General features: G+C 40.6%; 1 protein-coding gene across 1 annotated transcript in view; it reads left to right on the top strand.

Annotated features, from left to right (window-relative positions):
* Positions 1-13,322, top strand: part of UBE2Q2 (ubiquitin conjugating enzyme E2 Q2) — a 46,776-nt gene extending 33,454 nt beyond the window's left edge. Inside the window, exons 7-13 of the mRNA XM_064722019.1 lie at positions 4,674-4,734; positions 6,793-6,883; positions 7,203-7,261; positions 8,517-8,565; positions 9,423-9,518; positions 9,959-10,025; positions 11,721-13,322. Of these exons, the coding sequence (XP_064578089.1) occupies positions 4,674-4,734; positions 6,793-6,883; positions 7,203-7,261; positions 8,517-8,565; positions 9,423-9,518; positions 9,959-10,025; positions 11,721-11,752 (455 nt within the window). The 3' untranslated portion in view covers positions 11,753-13,322. The remainder of the gene's footprint in view (positions 1-4,673; positions 4,735-6,792; positions 6,884-7,202; positions 7,262-8,516; positions 8,566-9,422; positions 9,519-9,958; positions 10,026-11,720) is intronic.
* Positions 13,323-13,363: the final 41 nt, after the last annotated feature.

The following is a 13,363-nucleotide window of genomic DNA, read 5'->3' as shown; positions in this document are numbered from 1 at the left end:
GTCGTATTTAACTTTTAGGTCAATTGTTTCATGTGTGGAAGTGCTGGGGACAGTGGTAAAATGTCAGGGGTATAAATTTGATGAGGTGACCTAGTGTTGATCTAATGCAGCTCCCTTTGGCTCCTCACCCTGCAGCTGAGTGCTTGCCAGTGTGCCCCAGTGACCCCCCGTGTGGCAAGGAATGGGTTGGTGTGTCTAGGGAGGAGGAAGCAGATCTGTGTGAAGTCAAGGGGGATGCTTTACTGCCTGTTTTGACCTTCAGGGTTTGTTTTGGTGGTCAGAGCTAAGGCTGTAACAGCGCTGTGGGGTGCTCAGGCACGTGTGGTACCCCTGGGGTCAGCCAGGGGCCCCTGGCCAGCTGTGGTTTGAGGGGAGGGTTAGGCTCTCTAATAATGCCATTTCTTGGCTTTAGATAAACAAGTCTTAATGAATTGCAAAAGACTGATCTTCATGTAGAAAGCGTACTCTGAATTATGAGGAAGAGCAAGTCTTGCTAAACATGACAGAAAGATGAGGTTCTAAAGGGTGAGAGCAGTGCCTTAGAGCTTATGACTTTGGAAATATGTAAAAACACTGCAGCTGGATGCCTCATGTAGATCTCTAAAATATGGTGATGAAGTAGTGTCAAGTGGAGGTTGACACTACAAAGATGATGGCAATTCTGCTTTGAAACACAGTCCTACTGACACATTTATTACATTGTGCCAGTAAATTGATGCTGTTTGTTATAAAACTTGCCTGGATTCATTCCTTATGGTTTCATTTATTCTTCAACCTTGAGTAAATTTATGTTCTTAGTTCTTCTCCTTTGCATAAAACTCCTGCTTTCATAGGCTTGTTCTGCCTTTTGTTAGGTAACTGTCACCACATGCACAGGCTGTGGCAGTAATTGGTTTTTTTAATGTCAGTTTTGTTAGAGTACTTGTCCCGTGGTCCATTTTACCCTAAATTTAATTTCTTCCTACTAATGCACAAAGGGAACCATTGTGAAACTCCCAGGTTCTTGTAACTGTTGCAAGGTAATTTAATGCTGTTTTCATTTCTTTGTGAGACAAGCCAGAAGGGCTAAGGCTGATTTTTAGTTAGGTAAGGATCACTTTATTTAGTTTTCATGAGGTTACATGTTTTTAGGACTGACTGTAGAACACTGGGAGTTCTGAAGTCAATAATACTTGTAGTAATAGTATTTTAATTTTTTTTCTTCTCTTGGACTGTGTTATAAAAAGAGTACTATTTAAAGACAGTGGCTTCAACTCTAGCTGTACATTCAAGGTAGTATCTATTTTAGAAATTAATTTCCTTTATCAAATGAAGCAGTGCTGCTGGAGTTCAAGCAAAAGATTACAAACTTGCTCTCAACAGCACAGTTGCTTATCTACCTGGGAAATCTAGGGGAAGAATTGCCCTTAAAGAAACAGAAAATAATTTTCTTATGAGCTGACAGAAGCAAAAAATACTCCAGAAAATTAAGATACTCTGTTGTGAATTAGTTTCATTAGCCTGTTCAGATAATGGGAGCCACAAGTCCTGTAAAACAAGATTATCTCATTTCCACATATCAGATTGGAGATTCACAAACGACTTAATGTAATTTAAGGGATTGAGAAGGGAGGGCAAGAAACAAAGAATTTGGGGACATGAAATGAAATCTTTTCTGGTTGTATCTTTAGCATCTGTTTTATTCAGATATAGTTCTTATGGACTTCAATTCCCTGGTTTTATCCAAAGACTGTGTGGGATTTACTTCTTGATATAGTAATGTTGCTCTAAGTAAGATGTTGCCTCTGTTTTGAAAAGAATTTTCTATCTACATTTCAATTTCTTACTCTTTTGCTTGCTTCACGGTTCCATGAGTTTCTTTTTACTTGATCACCTCTTTTACTTGATCACTTTTGAGTAATAAAAACCCTACCCCACCTTGTATTTAAGCAAGAGGAACCTACCTTGATTCCTTTCCTAAATTAAGGACTGCTCCTTAATTTAAAACTGCTGTTAGTAAGTGAAATTATTTTTGACAGCAACCTTTTCCCTCTCACTGTCAAAATTACAAAAAACCCACATGAATTACTTCCAAGTAGCATCCCCTTGATTATTCAGAAAACCCCAAACACCCTCCCTCAGCTTTGGATGGTGTTAAGTAGCTTTTGTATCAAGATCTGGAGCCCCCTTGCTGCTGCCCCTGAGGACACAGACGCTGTTTGGCTCAGAACTCGCTGCCTGGGGCTGCTGCAGTGTCTTGCACTGGTGTTGTGTCTCTGAGCACCCTCCTGCAGCTGCTGCCTTAGATGCAGCACAGCCCTTGGGGTACAGCTCTTCCTGCTGGGGAGGCTGGCAGCGTCTGGGCCTTGCAGCTGGGCTGGGACAGGAGCTGTGGCTGAGAACAGGAGGCTCAGGGTGGTGGGAGGAGTGCAGGAGTGGGGCTGAGGGCTTAGGGAGTGAATAAAGGGATGGAAGGTTGGCAGGGTCTCCAGCTTGTCAGAGTGACCCTGAGAAAAGTTGCAAAGTCTCTTTTCCCAGCCCAGCAGTTGAAGAAGGAGTCAGAGCTCTTCATTTCTTGGTCTCGAGGTTGTTTATTGTATCTTATCTATAAAATTCTTTCTCCTGTCCTGCTGAGGTCAGCTCAGCAAGACAGTCAGAGGCACTCTGCCTGCCCCCCAGGGCAGTGTTATCTTTTTATACTAAAAACTACATGTACAATATTTACAATTTCTTTCCAATACCTATCACCTATGTTAGACAGTGAGCTTCTACTCTAAACCAGTCTGTAAGTGCCAACATCACAGCAGAAGATGGAAGCCAAGAAGAAGAAGGAGAAAGGCTGGACACACCCAGTTCCCTCCATCTTGCCTCCTGAACCCCCATTCTAGAAACCCCAAAATCTACTTTTCCACCCCATGATAACTTCACTATTATTCTACCTAAACTGTTGTGGCTTGCTGACCTTCATATAAGGTTGGTAATTTGCTCCACGGGTCATAATCAAACCCACAGGTGTTTTGGGCTCTGTGCCAGGGTCTCTGAGCCCCCTGGCAGGGGTCCTGGACAGCCAGAGGGATGTTCTGGGTTCCCACAGAAGGTCTCTTGTGATCTTCCATTGTTAAGCACAGTGTCAGGAGCCTTACTGTAACTTACTGCCTTCTCTGTAAAAAGTATTGTTTGCTCCCACTTGGATGCAGGTGGAAGAAAATATTCTGGATACAACAGTGGAATAGATTTGTCATTAATGGGAGTTGACAATGAGCAGAGTTCTGAATATCGACTCTTTTGTTATTACATCAGAGCAGTACAAATTGAAATTCTTAGAGTTTGTGACTTACACTAAGGTCAGTTCAGAAAATAGTGTCCTTGGATCTGGGGAATTGGAAAAATGCCTTAATAGCTCCTTTGGTTGCTCCTCAAAGACAGATGCCACGTCCCTGAAGTAGCTACTGATTAAAAGGGACATGGATAGCATAGTGAGCATGTGTTCAGGCCTACATTGTTATTCTAGACATAGAAAAATTAGAAATTGTGCTCTTGGCTGCAGTACCCACTTGTTAGTGGCTCTCAGAAAGGAGAACCAAGCATGGGTGCTTTAACCTGTGTGCCAAGTTTTGAAATGCTTTAGAAATTATGGTGTCTGGACAGCTTGAAATGTCACATGTACTCCAAGTACTAATGCTTATAAGCTTCAACTGTAAGAGTATTTTTATGCTAGAATAATAAAACTCAGAAATTAATGTCCCCCATTCCTTGGGAAGAATGTGGTGACTGTAATCTGGTGGCTGTATTGCCTTCAGAAATTCTAGGCAAGTTCCTGATTAGTATATGGCTTCCAAATAATTAGGTCAGTAACAAGGATGCTGTTAAATATTAGGCCAGTTTAATAGTTTAATAAACAAGTTTAATAATAGTGAGTTAGTCTATATGCATGAATATTCTGTGAAAGAGGAGGTTTCATTTCTGCACATGACTGATACCATGCTCTAAATCTTGCTGGGTGGTTAAAGATTTATTGCTTTTTCCAGAGCTGCTTGTGAATTTATGCAGAGAGGAAGCTTTGAATATACAAGAAAATGGCAGATAATTTCCATCCTTCCCTGGGAAATGAATTGCACAACTGTTGTTTAACATGCTTAAAACAAACAGGGCACTGAAAGTCACCAGTTGGCTCCCACAGACCATTCCATTCTTTAGGTGCATCTTTCTGGCTTCCTCAGTCAGCTGTTGGGAATGTGCTTCATCCACTGCTGTATCTCCTTTTTGTTGGGTTTCTGTTGCATACCCTGTCCTGTGTGCTGTCCTGGTCTGTCTGTACTGATGGGAACCTGGGAAACACAATGCTGCACACTCACACTGTGTTGTGAAGTGTCTTAAAAACACATTGGTGGTGTACTGGGTGTAAAATACAGTGAGTAATAAGCAAGCTGGAGTTGTTGTTGTAGAAGGTTTGAAGGTGAAATGGTTAAGTATCAGAAAAAATATTGATTAATGTGGAATTTAATAGAAGTGAAAACACTTTTTTCTTGTAGCTCCTCAGAAGTGCATCTGCTACTGGAGGAAGGATATGCCTCAGTATCCTGCCCATTGCTTTCACCTGCTGACAGTATTCAAATTTAAAGCAAAGAATGGTTTTGCTAATTTTTCTATCTACACTTTTAGTGCATAATTAATTCCATCTAATATTTCTACAGGGATATATTCAGTGGAACTGGTAAATGACAGCTTGTATGAATGGCATGTTAAGCTTCTCAAGTAAGTTAATAAATTTTTTGCATGTTCTGTACAATCTTGTTTTAGTATTGCTGGAGAGATTCTTTTGATAAATGAGTATCTCTAGCCATAGTATATAAATCACGATTACATTATGTGCCATGGCATATAATCACCATCACTGTAGTAGTACAGTAAGGGTAATTGTAGCCACTAAGTAGTGGCTGTAATTCTGATACCTAGAAACATCTAGAGATGGACCAGTAGTGATTGAGCTGGCAAAAGGACTGACCTGCTTTTCCCTGCCAATGCTACGTGTATTGCATTAACTGTCATTACTGTTCAATTCTAAAACTGCTCCAAAAGATACAGCCTTAAATGACGAAAATTCTTTTCAAGAATTTTTGCATTGATTTTATTTTTGTTTTGAATGACAGGGAATTCCAGCTTCTAGTTGCACTTAAGATGTAGGAAAGAACATAACTGAGTGTCATTAGTTGTTTATTTCTACAGTTAAACAGACACACAGGACTGAAACTTATAGCTATCACAAAAATGTGAATTATATAATGATATGTACCTTGTCTTCTGTCATTGTCTAGTATACCAAGTGAACAGCAGTACATAACTCACCTTCTTACATCCATAGTCCTGTAACTTAAATCCTAGAGGTGTTAGAGTGGAATTATTCCTGGTAACAGGATCCCTGTACAGTACCCTAAAAGAAAGGAGGAGCCTCCCCAGACTGTGCTGGGGGGCTGCAGCAGTTGGCAGCGGATGGAGGAGCTTCCCCGGGTTCAGAGATGTCCTGGGGGGAAAGGACAGAGGCTGTTTCAGCACAGGAGTTAACCTGCAATTGTTGCCTTGTCCTAGGGGTGAGACTTGTGCAACCTGGGTCACCAACTGCTGAAATAGTTTTGTTTCCTTCTTAGTGTAATCATGGGCATGTGAAGGTTTTGAGGCTGAAAATGGCAGGAATGACACATCAGAGAAATCTGTGTCACGTTATTGGAGGCCTTTCCTATTGAGTGTGTCTGTAACCAAGTGCTCAAACCAAGTGCAGTGATTTGAAACCTCTGTTCAAGTGCTGTGAACAGGTCTCATTTTCTGCCTTCAGAGAAGAGGAAATGGAGTGCATGCAGCAAATGCCTTCCAGAATGTCTAAGAAAAGAAGTGTTGTGTTTGTTTATTGCAGCAAAAAGTGTGGAAACAAATGCACTATGTGCAGAGTAGCTGAGGGGTAGATGCTCAGAGGAAAGAGCCCATGTGAGGAAGGAACAGTATTGTTACTTAGAACAGGTCCCTTTGAACTGGCACAGCAAAAGCCATGCCTTGAAATGAGAGGTTCCTAAGCACTGGAAGATTTTTTTTCTGAAATAACTTCACACTGGTAGGATGGGGACTACCTGCCCAAGAAGTTGTGAAATGAGATGTTCAACTTTGTAGTTTCAGCTGTAGTAGAGGATTAGGTTAAGGGCCTTTCAGTCCCTTTAACATCTGCTTTTGGCTTGCTGCAGGTGTTTTTGACTGGTCTCTGCTATTTAAAAGTGGATGAGGTGTCAGATGAACCCATTGGGATTAACCCAGTGGGGTCTGCATTAATGGCCAGGCTGCTAACCACCAGCATTTTGGAACAAACAGTTGTTGAAAATCTGCTGAGCAGAAGCTGCTGGCTTTAGTACTTCTGCTGATGCAGATTACTTTTAACAGCTGATGCAGAAGTACAATTACATATTCCATAAAGGATTCACTAACTATGTGCTGAAAACAAGATTACTACAGTCTTCCTGTTTTTCTCCCCTCTTATTTGAACACAATTGAAGAGAATTAAAATTGCTCTTTTCAAATAAAGAGCTTATTTTGTGCTATGTTTAAGCAACACTTGATAGCATTGGGAATGTTGTATGTTGCAGCAAGCTTTTATGCTGATCTTGTGGCAATGTTTTTACTTGGTAAAAGGAGCAGTAATTTCCAACATTTCACCTTAAACTACAATTTGTAAACTACAATTACATAAAGGAAGTATTTAAGAGGAACTACTGTTTACAGGTATTGAAAATAGTAACTTGATCCATGGTCTCCCCCCTGCTGCTTTTACAGGGTTGATCCTGATAGCCCACTGCATAGTGATCTTCAGGTCTTAAAAGAAAAAGAAGGTGTAGAATACATTTTACTCAACTTCTCTTTTAAGGTAAGTGTCTGTAGGACAAAAAGCTTCAGTTAAATTTGAGGCTTTCTATAGAAAATTGCTGAAATGACCCTCAGCTGTTAATAATGGATCTGTGGTCTTAAAAAAAAATGGTAGGAAAAGAAAACTAACTTTTAAGTTAATCTCTGAAGCATCCCAAAAAAAAAAGCTTTTTAGCCAATACTATGGAAAGTGAATTTTTACACAACTGAAAAATTGTAGTACTTCAAATCTGATTTGACAAATAAGGCTATTGAAATACTTTCTGTTTGGGAAGCAGTGTCACAGTATTTTCCTTAACGTGTTTTTTTATTCTTCTCAGGATAACTTCCCTTTTGATCCTCCCTTTGTGCGAGTGGTGTCTCCTGTGCTCACGGGAGGGTAGGTTTGAGCTGCCCTGCAGAAATTGTGCTTTGTGGTAAAAATGTTAAACTTGAAAAACTCTGTGCCTGCCATATGTGTAAGAACTGACCTCTGTGGGGAGTTAACATTGCTCTTCCTTCTCCTCTTGTAGGGTGCTTTGAATGGGTCTTGATCCCTGTGTTGCCTTAAGTTTGCTGTAAAGTCTTACCCGTCTCTCTCTTGCTGGTAGCACTGCCATAAAGTTTTTGTTTAAAAATCCCTCAAATGCTAATCCAAAACTACAAAATTTCATTGAAAACACGCTCCAAATGTCATCTAAAGCATGTTTGACATGCTGTCTGTGGAACTTGTATATACCCATGGAGAGACAATTTCACCTTCCAAGGCTTTTAGGCATCTCCTGGTGACAGGAAATGATACCTGCTTTTGAAAATACAGTCTGTGATAGCTGGTGCTGATTCTTTTATGATTTGAATTGTCATGTATTCTTCTTTAATTCAGTAAATGGTTAGTGCAGTTAAATAGAGTTCCTGAGGGCTGCTGCTATCTCAAAATTAAACAAGCAGACCCAAACACCAGAAAATTCATTGGATTCTAATTTGATTGTACTCAGACTTCTTTTCAGAATGAAAAAAGGATGGCTTTTCAGTGGTCATTTCCCTGTGAATGTCATATGGATCTGTGAGGTATAAATGTCTTGATCATAGAGGAGAATACATTTTGGCAGTGGTAAATTCTCTTCCCTCAGTCGAGGTTTTCTCATGCTCTGATGTTCTGCTGAGTCCCTTTAAGCACAATGGATAAAATATTTTTGAAATTTAAAAAAGGTATTTAGAGAAAAAGAGCAAGAAAAGATCTGGTAATCTCATGTTATTTAGAAGTGCACCTGCATTGTTTGAAATGGCGTTAAACTTCTTCACACAATTGATTGTTGTTTTCTTTTAGCTACACATCTGTACCCTGTGTATGTAGAGTAGCCATAAAAAGTAACTTTCCTTTTTCCATGGTCTCTGCAGTTGTGCAGAATAGCTCAGTCAGTGGTTTAACCTAAGTCTAGTTAGCAAACAGCTTTTTTTATCTCACTATGCTAATTTTCTTTGCCCAAGTATTACATGGCTAACTAGTTTCAATATATTACTGGTTAAAGGGCATTTCAGCTTTATGAACAAAGAATTGAACAAACAAGCTGGCAAGAGCCTAAAGTGCTGTGAGCACTTGTACCTTTCCACTAACTGCTGATGCCAAGTATATTTTCTTTCACATTTGTTTCTAGGTATGTCCTAGGTGGAGGTGCATTATGCATGGAACTTCTTACTAAACAGGTAAATATGAGCTCTGTTATCTGGATAATAAAACATGCCTGAAAATAATGAAAATGGGTGCTTCTCTTGAGTTGAAGAATCTCTCTGTGGAATAAATTACACATTCCAAAGGAAACATGGTGGAATTAAACCTCAGTCCCACAAGATTTGCCTTGCTGATCTTGTTTGAGATCTTCTTTTCTGCCTTGGATGGATGACAGGAGATGTGAGGAAGAGGCAGGCAGTGTGAGCAGGTCAGCTTGCAGCTCCCAGAATCTCTGTGAGGAAGGCAGGCAGTGTGGGGAGCAAGACAAATTGTTTTCTTTTCTAGAAGCCTCTTCAACCACTAAAGTCAGCTCTGGAGAAGTGAGGAGTACAGGTGATTATAGTCATAGATGATTTGTGCAGACAGTGTGATTTTCTCTTTAAAAAGTAAATTAATGAAGTAGTTTACTTGCAGGCTCTGGCAGAAACTCTTGTGAGCTCTGGAAGGTAAAGCAATGCCAGAGATGAGCAGAGTTCTTACAGCTTACTGACTTCATTAGAGATCAGTCTTTTCTACTTCTTGGAAAAAGGAGTTGTAATTTCTGTTGTGACATTGCTGAAAATGTGTCAGTGGTGTAAGGATGGAGCTGTTTTGTTCCTGTCTTGCTGTATTTTGGAATGTAGTTCAGTCTTTTAATTCTTATGAATTCTTAGTACTAGGACTGTATATAATTCTACAGACTTTCTGTGGAAAATAAATGTTAACTGAAAATTAGCAATTGAAACTGGAATGCAGGAAAAAAACTCGCAAAGCAAGTGTTCCAAAACAGATTTGCAAGGTGAGCACAAGAAGTGAGTACATGTTGTATGTTAGCATTCCTTTCCTCCTCCAGGGCTGGAGCAGTGCCTACTCAATAGAATCAGTCATCATGCAGATCAATGCCACTTTAGTCAAAGGAAAAGCCAGAGTACAGTTTGGAGCCAATAAGGTAAATGTGCTGTGTTTCTCAACTACACAAATCACTGTTGGGCATCCATTTACTTGCTGACTTGCATAGAAGATGTTTAATGCCAGAATTGCTATTGCAAATATATAGCTGCATTTCAAATTGTCTGGTGTCTGTATGAGTACTTTATTGGCAATTAAATATTTTTATGTAATTACAAGTGTATGAGAGGGATAAAGCCTTGGGATGGGCAGGGTAGGCTTTTGCCATCCTTGTATTGGCAAGGGAGGGGAGGGAAGGACAATTAGAATTGGGAGGATTTGGAATTTCTGGCTCTAAGAAGAAAACCTTGAAAGCCAGGAATGTTCTAATGTTGTGCAGGGACTTTATTTTTAAGCCCGCTGTGTAATTTCCTTGTTAGAACTGGTTTTGAGTCTTGATGTCTAGATGCAGGTTTTTATATTATTTTTTTCTCCTTTCAGAATCAATATAATCTAGCAAGAGCACAGCAGTCCTATAAGTCACTAGTACAAATACATGAGAAAAATGGTATGTATGTTCTTGCCTCTTTGTTCTTGTCTGCACAGCACCCTGGGAATTGGTGTTTGCCACAGAGAAACCTGAAGTGACAAAGTGCCTTATTTTGGCTTGGGAAGACCACAAATGTTTCTTCCTTCTTTTTTTCTTGCACTAGAAAAACAGTAGTGCTTAAATAACGTGACTGTGATCATTGCAACTTTTCCATTTTACTTGAATGCTGTGTGTGTTCCTGCTGCTTTTGAGAGGCAGCTGCATTTCATGTTCAGCCAGTTCATCTAGGAACCTCACTGTAGCTTTAGGGACTCTTAATATTGGCAATGTATTTGCTGGGAGTTTATCCCTTTCCCTGAAAGATTTTGTTTCAATGTGCCAAGAACCTAGTGGAAATAATCATTAATGAAGAGAGAAAGTAGGGAAAAAGACCTGAGACTGAAAAATACAAGTCCAAGTGAGGTGTACTAGCTGGGAAAGTGTACAATAGAATAGGGAAACACCTGCCCACCTGTGGGCTTTTAAACTCTATTTAAAGTCTCTCTGCTGCATAAAACAAGTGTACAAGTGCTTCAGGTGTAATTGAATTTACTGTGGCAGTATGAGAAGCCTGAGGCTTTAGGAGGTTTAAGTAGCTTATGTGTTACATAAAGGAAGTCAGCAGAATTGGTTCTCTGGTCTTGTGATGAGGGAGTCGGTGCAGTTACACTTCTGGGTTGGACAGTGTCCTCCAGGAACTGAGGTTATTGTGAAAGTGTTTGTGTGACTGCAGTGAGCACCTCGGTTTCCCTGCTGCTAACACAGAACAGAACACCTGTACTCTTGGGAGGGAGATCAAAGATAATGATTTCAACATCATCTCCAGTTTTACAGTATTTTGATCTTGCCATTCACTGAGCCTTTTGCTCTTTTGTTTGCTACAAAAACCAGTGTGGCTGCTTAGTGCTACAAGTGATCAGTGCTGCCTCAGGAGCTGAGCACAAAGCATTCACAGTACTCAGTGCTGCTGTGAAGGGTGGCTTAAGCTTAGAGCTGCTACATGCTCTCTGGGACAGCACAAATAGGCCTTGTAGTCACTGTACACACATTTAAAGGAAGTGTTACAAGAGCAGCTGAGAGAATTAAGATTGGAGGTCTCTAGAAAAAGCAGTGCACACCTGATCAGGTATGATTCAGCTGTTAAACGTGCCAAATTATGTCAGGAGACCAGTTATTCAGCTGACATTTCTGAGCTTATTCCTACGGTAAGATTTGCAGAAGTAGGATAAACTGTTTGGTTGCTTGTGCATGCCTAACTCTACACAAAATGGGATTTACAAGTGTCCCACTGCAGTCATGTTTGTATGTCTATGTTTTAAGCAGCTTGAAGACTTTGGGGGTTTTACCTGTCTTTTGTTAAGTTTGGTTAGAGAACTGTTCTCCTTCAGCAGCTTCCCCTTGTTGGTGTTCAGCTTGTCCCGCTCAGGATAGCTGCTGCCACAGAAATCTGTGTGTGCACACCCAAATACCAGGGCAGATCCTGCAATGTGCCACATGGTTTGTCTCCCACTGCTGACTTACTCACATTTAGGGCACTGAGTAAGTGTGCTCAGCTCGTGCTGAGCTGGCCTGCCTTAAGAGGGAAGGACTGAGGCAGGTTCCATCTCCCAGGTGAAGAGTAGGATGCTCTGGACACAGCAGTGCTGGTACCTAACATGTCTCTGTTCTCCACAGGCTGGTACACTCCTCCAAAAGAAGATGGCTAACGCTGAGGACTGTTGTATACCTGGACCAATGTCAACAAAACAAGCTCTTTTTTATGTTTTCCAACACACAGACTCAAGCTATGAGTGCCCCTATAACAGCTGTACTGAGGACTTTAGCTATTAGATAAGTTAGTGGATAATCTGTCAACTGACACGTACAGTATAAGTTACAGCCTTACCATTCCGCTCTTCTTAGGCATCTGGACTGAGCAGTTTGGGCCTTTACCATATTTGTTCTTATGGATTAAGCAGATTTGGGCCACGCCCTCCCTTCTCCCTTTTTTTATTTGAAAGCATAAACTCTCCCTGCAGCAGGCTATCAACTTACTAAAGATCATACAATAGGAGTGAGTTGTTCACACACTTCTGTGTATTTCTTACTTTTTGCAAAATGCAGACTGCAGAGACTTGCATTGTATTGTTTCATTTAAAGCCAAGAAGTTTAATACATTGTTTAATACTGTTTTAGGAAATGTCAGGTCTTGCAAATCACAGTAGTTTTTCTGGTCTAAAATGACAGCATTTGTAGTATTTTCCAAATTAATGATATAGGAAAAACACATGTATGTTAAGTCATTAAACATTTTTCATGGCTGTATGAGAATATGAACTGTTTATTGGAAAAGATGCTCTTTGTTTAGATTATTTTAATTTTTTGTTTGGTTTTTTTCTTTTTTATTTTGTTCTGGTTTTTTGTTTTTATGCAGAGCAAGGCTGTGCCAATAAAACCTTGTAACTAGTCACTTCCACTGGGGCGTCAGAACTTGCTGGGCTGTTCCTGCTACTTGTTGGCTCAACCTCCTTAACAAGAAGAGCCACAGTATGAAGCTTGAAGTTATTTAAAATACTAAAAACCGTTTTAGGTGTTCCATTTTATTAACGGGTTGTTGCAATCATTTCTAAACTAATGAACTTATAAAGTGATTGGCACAAATTGAGATGAAAAGTCCATGAATGAAAAAATTTTATATAAAAACTACAATAAAGTACAAAAACATGTCATCCAATTCCGAGGCATAAGAAATGCTGCCATAGTCATGACGGTGGTTTTGTTATTGAAAGACTAATGGGAACTGTTCTTTCTTTATTAGGAGATGAGTCTGGGTCTGTGTACTTACACAATTTCATTGCCTTACCGGAATCGACTCTTATTTTGGTTGTAGTGCTAGTCCTTAGGCCTGTGCACCCCTCGGGGCCGAGCGAAGGGTGTGTTCCGTGGATTAAGCACTTTCAGAAGTGCAGAAGCATGTTTTTATGGTTTTTTTTTTTTAGTTGACTATCGAACTTGTGCTCTTTTCTCTATCAGGCGCCCGCGGGTCCTTGTGCATTTGCTTCTAGATCCAGTTTTTAGCTCGAAAGAAGCGACCTGGGCGAGCTTTAGCGGCGCTCCCGGTGCGCGCTGTTGCCGGGGCTGTGCCGGTGGCCGGGCACGGCGGGGCTGCGGCGGCCCCGGCCTCCGCCCTGCGGCGCACGCTTCTGTTTGGGTTCCATTTCTTCTGGCAGAGTTCCTTGGCAATGTACAGTAATTTGTAAACTTGCATCAAGTTTATGAATAAAAAGCATTTTACGAAGCGTTGTGTCCGTGCTGGGGCCCGGGGCGCGAGGGAAGGC

Source organism: Zonotrichia leucophrys, chromosome 10 (assembly GCF_028769735.1).
Source record: "Zonotrichia leucophrys gambelii isolate GWCS_2022_RI chromosome 10, RI_Zleu_2.0, whole genome shotgun sequence".
Classification (NCBI taxonomy): domain Eukaryota; kingdom Metazoa; phylum Chordata; class Aves; order Passeriformes; family Passerellidae; genus Zonotrichia; species Zonotrichia leucophrys.
The sequence above is the reverse complement of the archived record's forward strand: the minus strand, read 5'-3'. Positions and strand labels throughout refer to the sequence as shown.